The sequence below is a fragment of the Carlito syrichta genome, unplaced genomic scaffold (assembly GCF_000164805.1).
Source record: "Carlito syrichta isolate Samal-C Ts95f unplaced genomic scaffold, Tarsius_syrichta-2.0.1 Scaffold313881, whole genome shotgun sequence".
Classification (NCBI taxonomy): Eukaryota; Metazoa; Chordata; class Mammalia; order Primates; family Tarsiidae; genus Carlito; species Carlito syrichta.
The window spans coordinates 560,427-575,611 of NW_007257977.1; the positions used below are offsets into that span (position 1 = coordinate 560,427).

At 39.1% G+C, this 15,185-nt stretch overlaps 1 protein-coding gene across 2 annotated transcripts in view; it reads left to right on the plus strand.

The window, feature by feature from the left end:
• Window positions 1-15,185, plus strand: part of ASAH2 (N-acylsphingosine amidohydrolase 2) — a 65,626-nt gene that overhangs the window by 16,511 nt on the left and 33,930 nt on the right. For both annotated transcript variants that reach the window (XM_021718848.1, XM_021718849.1), the window contains exon 7: window positions 14,628-14,748. In XM_021718848.1, the coding sequence (XP_021574523.1) occupies window positions 14,628-14,748 (121 nt within the window). The remainder of the gene's footprint in view (window positions 1-14,627; window positions 14,749-15,185) is intronic.

The window sequence follows — 15,185 nt, forward strand, 5'->3', positions numbered from 1 at the left end:
AGAGAGAGGGCCAGCTAGAAACCCAGAGTTCACCTGCATGCAACCTACTTATGTAGTAAATCCCCACTTGTACCCCTCAACTCTGAAATGTAAAAAAATGTTGTTAAGTGTTACAAGGGTGATGAAAGTTCTACCAAGTTGAATTATGAAATATCTAAGTGATATCTAAGTGAAATATTCTGTGTGAGTTAAATTAACAGTAAGTGAAAAGAAGTAAAGTGGTAAAGAAAAACATTAAAGATTATGACTCATAGTTCCCACACTAGGGTTGGCCCAAAAGCTAGGTCGAGAAAACATGGTGATAAGGGGTTCAGCTTTTGGGGTGAGGCTGACTTGGGTACAAGTCCCAGTGCAGCCTGTCACTTACTAATCCTGTGGCCTGGGGAAAGTAACTCATTCACTTAGATCTCAACTATTCTATTGTATTTATTTATTTATTTTTTGAGTTGGAGACTTACTCTGTTGCCCAGGCTGGAGTGCAGTGGCACGCTCACGGCCACCGCAGCCTAGACCTGCTGGGATCAGGTGATCTTTCTGCCTCAGCCTTCTGAGTAGCTGGAACTACAGGTGTGCGCTACCATGCCAGCTTATTTTTTTATTTATTGTAGAGAAGAGGTCTCAGCATGTTGCCCAGGCTGGTCTTGAACCTGTGGGCTCAGGCAATTCACTAGCCTCGGCCTCCCAAAGTGCTGAGATTATACACTTGAGCCACCACACCCAGCCAATTATTCTATTTTAAAATGGGAATATTAATACTTAGGGTTGTTTGAGGATTAAATGAGATAATGCATGCAAAGCTCTAGTTCTGTGCCTGACCTAGAAAAAGAGTTGAATCATTTTAGCTAAAAGGTAAGGAATAGAATGTAATTCTGCCTTTTTAAAATGAACTCCATTATTGGAATATCAGAGTGCTTGCACTTCTTAGGATTGGAGTTACTCTTTTGGGTTGAATGCAGGGTCACTAAAAGCTCCTTGATAAAAATGTACTGTATGGGCTGACATAATAGGACTCATTCTTCTATCACATAAATTTGTCTCTTGTTAGTGCCACCTAGCATTTAACTCAACACTTGTCATAAATATTGAGCATGCCACTGTGTACATGGGGTATGTGATGATGAATAAGACCTGGTGTCTATCTTCAAGGGTTTCAGAAGATAGTGGGGTGAGGGGGACAGGAGACAGGCACAGACAGATAGACAAGGAACCATAACATACATCAGAAGGCCCACAGGGCTGTCATGTGGGCATAAACAAATGCTGTGGGAGTTTGGAGGAGGTAGCCCTGAGTACTTCTTGAGAGCACTGTGAAAGGCTTCCAAGAGAAAATGGCACTTGAGCAAGACTTCGAAGAAGTCATGGGACTTCTCGTGGAGTTGTGAAAAATATTGAGTTGTAAGGTCAGTGTTGGGCTAGGTCAGGGGGCGTGTGACAGGTGAATTAGAGAGGTGAGCTATCTCTAGGTGGAGAGCACTTGAGTGGGGAGCTTGATTAGGAGAGGGACAGGTTAAGAGCATACAATATTTTGGGAGAAGAAGGTGGCCTTTCTTTTTCTATTTAACTCTCATCTGGTTACTGATTCACTTAACAATGGAAACAGAAAGCTCAAAAAATACTGTCCTTTTGGCCAGATGTTCTTTGCTTCCTTACATATAATTATGTCACATATCTGGAAGTCTCAGGGTCAACTGTCAAGGTTATAGCAAAGCTTTTCCATCTGTTGTGCTTAACACCCTGCAATAACTTTCCATTGTTTCTATAGCTGTCATATGTTTCCTTTGATGAAACTGCTCCTGCAATTGCCTCTTGTTGCATAGCATAATTGGTCTTTGAATACATTAAAAATGATCTAAAACATAAAGTCAAATCTGGGCTGCTAAGTAACTCAGCCACCATATGTAGGTGCCTGCTGTTAGACAGCAACCCAAGGTGTGAGGACTTTGGAAGCACAGACACTCAGAACTGCAGAGCATGGACATCATTGACTTCAACCTTCAGCTGGGGAACAAAAGCCTAGGTGGCCTAGGTGACCAGTCCAGTGTCACAGCCAAGACTGTCCCTTTCACTATGAAAACCATATTGGAGTTTATAATCCGTTCCATCCTACTTTCATTTCTGTTTGTATTTCTTCATTCAAAAAATTTGCACTGTGCACCTATTCTGTGCTGTATAGTACTTCCCAGTCCTTTGAATGATGCATTCCCTGGCCTCAAAATCAGGAATCAATCACTTTAGAATCCAATACCAGTGTCTGTACTTTTTGAAAAAGTATCCTATGCTTTCTCAGACTCAGCTGCTACATTTCCAAAATGTGGATATCATATCTTCTCTCTGAAGAGACATTACTTTTCATTCATTCACTTATTACATGTTTGTAGAATATATATGTCATGCACTGAGCTGGTATTAGGAATATACTAATGGGCAAAAACAGACATTGTTTTTGCCCTTTTGGAACTTACCATTGTCTACTGATGGAGACAGAAGGCATTTACATAGTCCTACACTAATATAAAATTATAATTGGGCTAAGTGCTAAGAATTATATAATGATATAATTGCATTACAATGGAATTATAGTTGGATCAAGTTCTAAGAAAGGAAGGTATGTAGAACTGTCTTAAAGGAATTTGACCTTGTCAGGAAGATTGACGGAGGGGTTGACAATGGAACTGAAAACTGAAGGAAAAGAAGGAATGAAAATGAATGGGGGATAGAAAAGAACACAGAACACAGATGGATAAGTGTCGTCCATTTGAAGAACTGGTAGACATCTGTGTGGCTGGAGCAGAGGAGTCAACAAGGCAGAGTGTTGTGAGATAATGTTAGAACAGTAGATGATATCACATGATACAGGTTTTACTTTGGTCTTTATTCCAAGAGGAATGGAAAAATCACTAAAGTGTTTTAAGCTGGAGTTAGAGCTGGGGGACTGTTGAAGGGTTAGGAAGAGTAGTGACTTGAGGAATGAGATAAAATTATGTTCCTGAAACTATTTCATAAACCACGAAACCCTCTGCAATGGTGAGATCACTGTTTGCTCCAATTGATCTATCTACATCAGAAAAATATTTTTATCTTTGTGCCTCTTTCCCCTTTACACAAAATCACTATGTGACTTTTTTTCCTCCAGACATGGGTAACATGTTTGGGATGTTCTGAATTCTGAATTAAAATATGAGGTGTGTATAGCATGTGTAAAATTCACTTTGGGAGACTCTGGAAGACACCTCCAAGAGTCTGTCACCTAATGAAGAAGACATTGACTCTTGGGAGATTTCAATGTACTAAGACACCATGTGTATGAAGAAACTACAAAGGGAGAAAACAAAACAGAGGTTTCAAATGTCTACATCGAAAAGAAAGGCACAAGGGCAGATCATCTGAATGGCAGTGGTGGTCAGTGGAGTCACCACTTCTCACACTGTCACCCTTGTGAGGGCAGCTCTGAGAGTGGCAAAAGGGGAGGCTAACTTATTTGTTAGGTATGTGGCAACAGAACAGGCTTTTCTTCCCTTTGCCTACCTCTTCACTTCTGCTGAGTTTTATTCCTTGAGATTGCAAAAGTAGCATGGGTTCCTCCCCTTCTCTCCCTCCCCTCCATCCCCTCCCTATTTGTCAGCCCTTTAGGAATCACTATGACAGGGTTCCTATTTGCTGGAGCTGTAAGGAGGATCTGAGCAGGTGTTTGAATAATTGTTCCATTGTCTTTTGTTTTTTGTATTGCAAATCTTTTTATTCTTATAGAAAGGGATCTTGTAAGGGGGCTCTTTGAAGTCACATTTTTAAAACAACAGGGGCAGTGACTTGTGCAAACTATTTGAATAATTTATGTGCTAGCTTAGAAAAATCCAATTTATGGAATGACGTTAATTTATTTGAATTATATAGACTTACAGAACTCAGTTGTGTGTGTGTGTGTGTGTGTGTGTGTGTGTGTGTGTGTGTGTGTAAGTCTTTTACACCACCTATGCTTTCTTTTTTTTTTTGAGTTGGAGTCTCACTCTGTCACCCAGACTGGAGTGCGTTGTCCGCTCCCAGGCACCGCAGCCTTGACCTGCTGGGCTCCGGTGATCCTTCCGCCTCAGCCTTCCAAGTAGCTGGAACTACAGGTGTGTGCTACCACACCTGGTTAATTTTTTGATTTATTGTAGAGATGAGGTCTCGCCAAGTTGCCCAGGCGGGTCTCGAACCCGCGGTCTCAGGCAATCCACTCATCTCAGCCTCCCAAAGCGCTGGGATTACAGGCTGAGGCACCGAGCCCGGCTTATGCTTTCTTTTTTTAAAAAAACTTTTTAACCTTTAAGGCCAGGCACAGTGGCTCATGCCTGTCATCCCAGCACTTTGGGAGGCTGAGGTGACAAGCAAAGAGTTCAAGACCAGCCTGGGCAACACAGCGAGACCTTGTCTCTACAAAGAAAAAAAAATTAGTCAGATATAGTGGCATGCACTTGTAGTCCCAGTTACTCCAGAGGCTGAGGTGGAATGATCGCCTGGGCCCAGGAGGTCAAGGGTATGGTGAACTGTGATTGTGTAACTGCACTCCAGCCTGGGTGAGAGTGAGACCCTGATTCGAAATAAAACAAAACTTTTTCTAACTTAAAAATTTTTATTTTTTTGAGTTGGAGTCTCACTCCGTCGCCCAGGCTGGAGTACAGTGGCACACTCACGGCCACTCCAGTGTCGACCTGCTGGACTCAGGCAATCTTTCCGCTTCAGCCTTCCAAGTAGCCAGAACTACAGGTGCTTGCTAATTTTTTGATTTATTGTAGAGTTGCCTGGACTGGACTCGAACCCATGGGCTTAGGCAATTCCCTTACCTCAGCCTCCCAACGTACTAGGACTACAGACTTGAGTCACTGTGCCCTGCCTGTATGACTTCTTGAATTCTGATGTCTGCTTATTGTCTATGGCTGTCACACTTCTACCTCTGCGCTCTTCCCTTGGTCCTCTTAACCCCACTCATATCGCAAATGCTGACACCTCAGGGACTGCCCTTCACCTGACCATTCTAACCCACTCTCTTTCCTCCATTTCACCTTGTCTTTCTCTTCATAAATTCCTCCTCCAGCGCATTAACTCTGATTTATGAAACCCTATTTGTGGAATGACGCTAATTTATTTGAATGATATTGACTTATAGAACTCAGTTGTGTGTGTGTGTGTGTGTGTGTTTGTGTGTGTGTGTGTGTAAATCTGCTCTTTGTTTCTCTAACCTTCATTAAATTTCTATTTCTTGTTCTGCCTCTTCTTTATTGCTGTGAAACTTGATGCTCCCAGTTCTCTTACGTTTCTACCCACTGGTATGTTGTCTTCACCAGTGGAACTTGGTCATGGTTGTATAGTAAGCTTTCATCCTGGTCCATCCCCATGTAAAGCGAAGGTGCTTAATAAGCGCTTTTGATGACAATGGTGATGACAGTTGACTGATTACACATCAGTTTTGTGTAATTTAAATTTTCCCAAGTTTAGAAAACAAAGTCATAAAAACCAGTTGGCAGAAGAAGTTGGACTTGACTTGGATTTCTGGAAAGTTCCTAACCCAAAGAGATCTAAAAGGTTATTTTTTTTCTGTCCCCCCCCCCCAGCATACAAATAATATGCACTCACTATAGAAAACTTAAAAAAAAAGAAGGTAGAAATGAAGAAAAAACTAACTCAAAAGTATGTGATACCCAAATCAACCACAATTAATATTCAGCTGCATTTGCTTTTGTATATTTCTCTATGTTGAACGTATAATAAGATAAAAGTATGACTAAGAGGTCAGTCTGTATAGGCGGATACTAACTTGATTTCACTCACTTCTGGCACTAGAAACTTTAAAATACTATAAAAAGTATTGGCGATGTTATCTCCATGTACTATCAACCCCTGGTTTGTTTGTTTTGTAGTGATTCTCTTAATATCTAGTAATGATTTTTTTTTTGCCTTATAGTTTGTGTAGCCTCATTTAGTATAGCTAACATTCTTTGCAGGCTAGAATTTGCCATTTATATATTTCTATACTTTTCTTTCAACTTTTCTTTGTTTTTACATTTTTAGGGTTTTTTTAAAAAATGAATGTCATATAACTTTGATTATTTGTTTTGTACTCTGACAATTTTTGTCTTTTAATGAGTGAATTTAGCCTGTTTTCAGGAATTATGATTATTGTGTATCTAAACTTTTCTGTGTCTCCTCACATGGTGCTTTTTGTCCCACCTTTTCTTTCTTTTGTTTTAAAATAAACACCCGAGGGTTAGGTGTCATTATCCCTATTTTGTTTTTGAGCTGGTGTCTCACTCTGTCACCCAGGCTGGAGTGCAGTAGCACACTTATGGCCACCCCAGCATTGACCAGCTGGGCTCCAGCGATCCTTCCACCTCAGTCTTCCAAGTAGCTGGAACTACAGGTGTGCACTACCACACCCAACTAATTTTTGATATATTGTAGAGATGAGGTCTCACCAAGGTGCTGGGGCTGGTCTCGAACCCACAGGTTCAGCCAATCCATTCACCTAGGCCTCCCAAAGTGCTGGGATTACAGGCTAATCCACTGAGCCTGGCCATTGTCTTGGCTTCTCAGTGCTCCTTTTTTTCTACTCTCTCAACTCTCACCTTTTTTGGATCGATAGAGGTTAAAAAACAAACAAACAAACAAAAAACCTTTAAATGGCAGATTGTGGTATCCAAAGGTGGGCACCATAATGCAACAATAGCGCATTCCACATTTTATCCAGTATGACCTCGCCACTCCCCATCCACAGGTGGAGATTATTTCTCTAGCCCTTGAAATTTGGCTGGTCTTGTGACTGCTTTGAGCAATAAAAAAATGGCAGAAGTGGTGCTGTGCTGAACATAGTTTCTTTTTTAAAAATAGACTTTATTGTTTTTAAATTAATAAGCTTTTTATTTTTTATTTTTTTTAAAATTTTTTTATTTTAAAGATGTGGGGTATAATTCAGGGTTAGGTGTACAGATGTTCATTACACAGGTACCCTTGTTGATGAGGTGTACCCCCCTTTCCCAGCAGATTCCCACTACTGCCACTCCTGTCTCCCCCCACTGCTCCCCACCGGCAGTTTCCTGCTCTGCCAATCCTTTTAATAAGCTCTATTTTCTAAATCAGTTTTAGATTCATGGCAAAATTGGGTGGAAAGTACAGAGAGTGCCCATATTTGCCCTCCTCCAACGCAGTGACAACCTCTCCCACTATTGACGTCCCCCCAGGAGAATGGTACTGTCTTTACAACTGATGAGCCTCTACGAACACACCGTTGTCACACTTAGTTTATCATAGAGTTCGCTCTTGGTGTTGCATCGAGTAGTTTTTAAATCTTCTTTCTTTCATTCATTTATTTTCTAAAATCACAACAGTTAAAAAAGATTAAAAAGGAAAAATCTTAACTGATAATCCTGGGACTCAGAGATAGCTTCTATTAACATTTTGTTACATAGTCTTTTAGGCTTTTGTTCTAAGCATGTTTGTCATTTAAAAAATTTTTTTAAAAGTGGGATTTTATTGTCTATCAGGATTGGTAACTTTTTTTTTTTTTACATTTAACAATACCTTACAAATATCTTTCAGTGCTAGTGAGTGCGAGTTAGTATTTTTTAAATCACTATCTAAAAATTGCTGTTAAATATTTCATTTTGTGTATTATAATGTGCTCGACCAATCAGCAGTCATTTGGTTTTTAGGCTGTTTACATGTTTTCCATCATAAAATACACTGTGCTAAGCATTTTTGAACAGTCATCTTGTATATTTGCCAATGATTTCCTTAAACTAAATTTCTAGAAGGCATTGCTGAGCCAAAGAGAATGTTTATATTTTAAAGCTTTTCCTATAAATTGCCAAACAGCCCTCTGGAAAGGTTTTGTTGGTTTATACTCCTACTACTTAAACACTAGCAGAACATTGTTTCCCCTGCTCTTGCCAATCTTGGTTTGATCACGCTTTACAATTGTTGCCAAGTAGTAGGCTCAAAAAAGCCAAATCACTGTTGTTTTCCTTTGAATCTCTTCGTAGTTAGGCTGAATTTAAAAAAGTACTCTTATTGGCCATTTCCTGTTTTTCTTTTGCTGATCCCTTAATCATATCACGTAGGGCACAAGAGTTTTGTTTGCTGTAACTTAATGGAATCTACCCAAACCTGAAATCTCTCCAATATCATCATCTAGAGGGACTTTTTCATTCAGGATTTTTGAAGATAAAAAAGGATTAGTTGAGAAGGTACATCTCTTCTCTGGGACAGAGATGGTGGAAATATTTTCTAGAATGCTAGCCTCAGGTCTCAGGTTTACCTGTAACTTTAAAAGGGCTTCCTTGGTCACAGAGTGTTGCCTTTTTATTTATTTTGCTTTTTATGTTCTTAAAAGCCACCAAGTAGCTTTTAACTTTACTTTTTTTTTTTTTTGAGGCAGGTCTCATTATATTGTCCAGCCTGGTCTCAAACTCCTGACTTCAAGTAATCTTCCTGCCTTGGCCTCCCAAAATGCTGGGATTACAATAGGCGTGGGCCACCGTGCCTGGCCTCATTATCTTTAAAAAATCTAAGCAGTCTGGTCTTCATTAATTGCTTCAGTCACCCTTTGGGTAAAATTCTGGGCCTAATAATCCTTCTAGTAGAACACAATGGAACACCCTTTTCTCTCCTTTCCCAAATAGTTTGCAATGGGGTGGGGTGAGGACAGCGAGGAAGTGAAAACCAGGTGTGTTTATCAAGATGATTAGTGCCAAGTGTCACAACAGACAGAATGTGAAATTCCAGTGGCTTAACACATTAAAAACTTGGTTAGAGCTGTTCACAGGCCCCACCCTGCAAACAGGACTGGGAAACCGAAGAGCACATGGGTATTTTATGAGCATTCAAGTCTCTGCCACGAGAGGGCAGACTAATCTCATTTAGTTAGTTCATGCCCATCTCACATGGATTGGATTTACTTATGTTGCATATGTTGAGCACCATCCCCCATATATTTAACTTTTTTTCTTTTTGAATTGGAGTTTTACTCCGTCACCCAGGCTGGAGTGCAGTGACATGCTCATGGCCATCCCAGCGTTGACCTGCTGGGCTCAAGTGATCCTTCCACCTCAGCCTTCCAAGTAGCTGGAACTACAGGCATGTGCTACCCCGCCCAGCTAACTGTATTTATTTATTTATTTTTATTGTAGAGAGGAGGTCTCATCATGTTGCCCAGGCTGGTCTTGAACCCTCAGGCTCAGGCAATCCTCTCGCCTCGGCCTCCCAAGGTGCTGGGATTACAGGCTTGAGCCACCGTGCCCCGCTATATTTAACATTTAAAAAAAATCTTATGATTCATATATATATTTATGCTCAAAGCTTTGTATCTGTTTCCCTTGTCATCATCATTATTTTTATTATCATTGGCGGCGGCAGCAGCAATATTGGGTCCACATTAATATCCTCACAGTGGACATTTATTTATTTCATTCTTAGTAGAGGCCAGTCTTTGTGCTAAGCACTTTACATGTTTTCGTTCTTTTAATCATCAAATGCTGTGAGGTAGACACGACCATTATCATGATGTTGCAGAGATGAACACTGGGGTTCAAATAGGTTAAGTAACTTATATCTGACTCCAGACTGGTATTCTTAGTCACTGTAATAAATGTATTTGTTTCCCAAGGAAGCCACACATTAATGTAGACTGGGTGGCTAAATACAACAGAAATTTATTCTGTCACAGGTCAGGAGGCCGGAAATCCAAAATCAAGACATTAGCAGCATTTGGATCCTTCTGGAGATTCTGAGGGAGAATCTGTTCCATGCCTCTCTCCTAGCTACCTGCGCCTCATTGGCTTGTAGACTCATGACTTCAACCTCTGTGTCTATCCTCATATCACCTTCTCTATATCTTTGGATGCCTCATTTTCTTTCTTCTTGTTATAAGGATGCTAGTCAGTGAATTCAGGGCCCACACTGAGCCAGTGTTAGATCACTCTTTTGTTACCCTGACTACATCTATAAAGATATTATTTCCAAATAAGTCACATTCTGAAGTTCCAGATGGGTACGAATTTTGGGGACACCATTCAACCTATTACAGCCTGTGTTACATTTCCTCAAAGAGCTCCTGTTACTATGAATCTTCATGGACCATACTTTTGAATGGATGTACAGTGTCCTATTTCTCTATTTGTGGACATTTAGGTTGGGGCAATTCACTTGTAACATATAACATCTTGATCTAAATCGCACACAGGCACCCCCTTTTCTGGGTTGACTGAAGTTCCCGGCTCAATGAGTTGAGCAAGGGCTAAATTTAAATCCCCCACTTACCCCTTTTGCCAGACACCTTTGTACAGGACATGATCTGTACCCTGGACATGTTGGCTCATGTCTGAGAGAAGAGAAACTGGGGTGCGTTTGTTACTGTTTTAGAATATTCAAGGAGCTTGATTTTGCATCTGGCTTTTCTTTTCTGATTCAGAGTAGAAAACATGCAATGTCTGAATTGAAAGAGGTCTTAGAGATTTTTAACTCCAAACACTTCCTTTACAGAGCAGGAGCAAATAATTACAATAATCTATATTAATATGCTGTATATTGATCCTCAAAGCATAGTCAAAATCTATTATTTTTAAATCTCAGGAACAGAGATCCAGAAATTTTAACTAACTTAGTTACAGACTAGGAATAAGATCTCCAATCTCTTGACTTTCCTCAGTACTCTTAATTATATCATGCTGTCCCAAGTAGACCCTGCTTCCTATTTTACAATGAGCTGTGACATAATCATTATTTAAAAATGTTTATCATCAGGGACATATTTATCCTTTTATGTCTGTTTTCTAACTTCTGAAACTAAACCTGTCTTCCTTTCTTTTGAACTTTGCTTTGAAGAATATGTTTTGACCAGATAAAATATAAGTACAGTGTTTTTAAATTAAAATGATCACCTTTTTGCATATCTTTATAAATATTCATCTATAACCATAGTACTTTGGTTGCAGTGACAACTCTGATGTTTTGATAGCACACATTTCAAAGGACAAAGGAGGAAAAAATACAAAATTCCTTCCCTTCATTCAAATACTGCTTTTTGAACACTTGTTTTATTTAAATTTTGTAGAGCAAAAGTTCAACTTACTTTTTAAAGCCTAAAATAAATGAAATAAAGAACAATTCAAGTCTGTGGTCTGATTAGTAGACTGAAATAAGAAGCATTTGCTTTCTTCACACTTATCATTGCGGCCAATTGTAAGGTCCTCGATGACAGAGAACAAATCCAATTCTTTATGTTCCTTGAAGTTTAAAACAATGTCAATCACACACTTGGCTTCCAATAAATTCATGTTGATTGAATGAATGGTTTAACAGTCATCTTTCCCTGCCCGTATGCATTCTGCTCTGGCCATCCTGACCATCCATCCATTCTTTCTCTCAACACATGCCACTCTGCATCACCATGCCTCTGCTGATACTGTTTCCTCTGTCAGGAATGTCTCTTCTCTAGGGATTCCTTTGCCAAGCTCTGCTGTCTTTTAAGACTGAGCTCAAATGTCACATCTTTTGTGAAGCATTTCTCTAAGGCCAAGATGATGCTGCACTCATGTTTATGCTCTTGGTGCTTAGTGCAGAGTCAAAGTTAAACTACATGTGTAGTGAATGAGAAGGTGAACAAAGAAAAAGGACAGAACTGGTATCCCATAGTGAGTAAGAGCATATAAATATCCAATGACAAGCCTGAGTTCATAGCCCTGCTTCTTGACTTACATAAAACTGTGTGACCTTGGTCAGGTTACTTCACCACTCCTAATTTCCTCAGTTGTAAAATGAGGATAATGATAGTACCTGACTCTATATTTAAGAAAATCTTAAATTCTTGTGAGGGTAAAATGAGATCTTGTATATAAAGTCCTCTGACTAATATGTGCTAAATGATAGTCAATGCTGGGAGAATTGTTCCGTGAGTTTTCTATGATTGCAATGCACAGATGGCAGGTAGCTGAATCTGGCTGACCTCTGTGATCAGTTTGGATAGATATATTTTTGTCACAATGAAAATTTATCTGCCATGCCACTAACATATTTCCTTCCAAACAAAAGAGCAAAACTCCAGAAAACCAAAATCCACTAGCTGATTTTTGTTAATTAATCAAACACAAGTTAATTAGGCTTTCCCCTGACACCTGAATTTATGTATTTATTTATTATAAAGATGTGGGGTACAATTCAGGGTTTGGTATACAAATGTTGATTATGCAGCTTCCCTTGTTGATGAGGTAGACACCTGAGTTTTGAGAGAAAGACACAAACCACACACACAAATGAACAGGAAGATTTTCTTAAATATAGAAACCTTGAAAGTAATTTCTAGGGAATGGCTTTAAAATATCTTCAACCTAAACTTCTATTCCTTTGCATGGTGGCAAATAGGCATCTCAGGGAGTAAATTCAACCTACTGACAGGTGTTTTGGTCTGACACAGTTATTATTATTTTTTAATACAAAATGATTGCCAACATGAGAAAGAAACTATATGGAAAATTTCAAATACATACCAATTTAAAGGGATTTGGGTAGTAAATCTTTATGTAACTTATCATCCAGCTTCCATAATCAGCAGTACTCTGTCATTCTGTTTTATACTTTTCATTCCATCTCTATTTGTTTTTTTTTTGTTTGTTTGTTTTGAGTTGGAGTCTCATTCTGTCGCCCAGACTGGAGTGCAGTGGCTGCTCCTGGCCACCGCAGCCTTGACCTGCTGGGCTCCGGCGATCCTTCTGCCTCAGCCTTCCAAGTAGCTGGAACTACAGGCGTGCGCTACCACTCCTGGCTAATTTTTTTGATTTATTGTAGAGATGAGGTCTCATGAAATTGCCCAGGCAGGTCTCGAATCCGTGGGCTCAGGCAATCCACTCACCTCAGCCTCCCAAAGGCACCAGATTACAGGCTGAGCCACTGAGCCCGGCCATCTCTATTTGTTTTGCTAGATTATTTTAAAGCACATACCAAACACTATACATTGCGCTCATAAATATTCCAGTGTGTATTACTATCAGATAAATATTTTTAAAAATATATAACCACAATTAATTATCATAACCAACACAATTGAACTTAATTTCTCAATATGATCTAATACCCAGTCTATGTTCAATTTCCCTCATCAAATCAATAAAATCTTTTTTATAAAACAATTGTTTTGTTTGAATCAGAATCCAAAAAGTCCTCAGGTTGCATTTGTTGCCTATGTGTCTCTAGTCTCTTAATTTGTAGCAATTACCTCCTTTGTTTCGATACTATTTTCTTCTTGAAGAATTTTAATACTGAATAAATATATATGAAAACATGGATTTGTCTCCTTTTGAGAAAATTGGAAGAGCTGGCAACATTGGCTTACATAAGGCAGCTGTTAGCTAAAGCTGAGTCGAGGCTGCGACCTTTAGACCCTACAAGTTCTCCAAAGTCCACACCAGTCCCTACTGTACCCACCAGTGTAAGTCATTTATGCTGCCTGCCCAGTGCCAATGGGCTTTGAGCTGGCCACCTCTGACCTATATCTACTTCTGTTAGGTGATGAGAATTGATTCCCAAAAATGATCTTGAAATCCTAAAACCTCCCTTAGTCATTAAGTAAATGTTTAGTTTGTGCACCATATAACTTAGGTAGGAATGTAAGCTATACTGAAAATTTTTCAGTGAAGAATTGCATCAACAAAAGAGTTTTAAAAATCCTAAATTGATCTGACACTTTATGAACTGGCACATCTCTTTTCTTTAGCATTCCAGTTAATCTACTTTATTGCCTTCTGTTCTGTGAATATCTTTTTTTGCCTGTGTGGGAGTTTGATCCTCCAAAGGTCACTGGATAAAGTGTCACAACACCCAGCTTTGAGTCCTAGGCCTCTGTGACAAGAGGGACATCATTTTGCTTATCTGAGTCACCTATGCAGAGTAGAGGTAAAACAACTTATCCCTCAGGGTTTTTGTGAAGTTCAAATAAGGTAACAGATGTGCAATTGATTCATAAATTGTATATCTCTACCTTTAAACAAGGTATTCCTATGCATAAGGATATAATGAATTATGCATAACAACCTCTTTCATGCCTCTGTGCACTTACTCTGCTGTTCTTTCTGTGTGTAATACCCTCAAGGATTAATTGCTAGTCATATGTGGTCCCAAAACACTTTATGCTTATTTATTTACATTTGTCACACTGTATTAAAGCCGTTTGTTCACATCTCTGTTCTGTGAGATGAGAGTAAACTACAGTTTATTCAGTGCTTGGCATAGAGTTGACCCTCAGTGAATGTCTGCTGAATCAGATTGGGTTAATTCAAATAGTTATTATCTATGTATCTGTTTTGAAGGACAAAATCCAGGTCTATGCAACTCTGTAGGTATGTTCTCTGGTAACTGACCAGTCTTATGATGATGGTGAAATATTCATGAAAATGGAAGTTCTGTATTTTTAATTTAAGAAAGCAATCAGCCTTCTTGAGAACATTACTTGTATTTTAAACTCATTAAAAATAAAGGAATCTAAATGTAGAATGCTTATCTTCTAAAATATTTTTTCCTGCTGGAGAAAATGTAAGCCCCCAGTCACTGTTTTCAGTCCCAGTTCTCTGGTCCTCTGGATTAACTTAGGGTTTCCTGCTCTTCTACAGTTGGTTTGCCATTCACCCTGTCAGCATGAACAACACCAACCATCTTGTAAATAGTGACAATATGGGTTATGCAGCTTACCTTTTCGAGCAAGAGAAGAACAAAGGATATCTACCTGGAGAGGTGAGAATTTGTGTCATTGGAAGCTTCGTCTTGATTCATTGAGTGTCGTCATGCATGCAATGTTCAGAGTCGGTGGTTCAAATCCCAGAAAAAGTGTCATCATGGTCCTCACATATTGTTATGTTTAGATAGAAAGCATTCACCATCCTCCCTAACAGGAAAGAAAAGTAAAGAATAAATAATAAAATTATTTGCTTTGTGTGTTAGATACGGCTTATGTTCATGACTTCACAAAGTTATAATTAGTTGAATAAGGAAGAGCAAGTTCAAGATTTTTGAAATATATCTCAGTTTTTGATCCAGGTGAAAATATGACAAACTGTTGACATTTACTTTTGTTTTTAGAGATTTAAGCACCTTTTTAATGGTGTAAGAACCCTGAATGAAGACAGATTATAGTGAGTCCTTTTCTTTGGTCTAGAGTTCTCTCTTAGCTG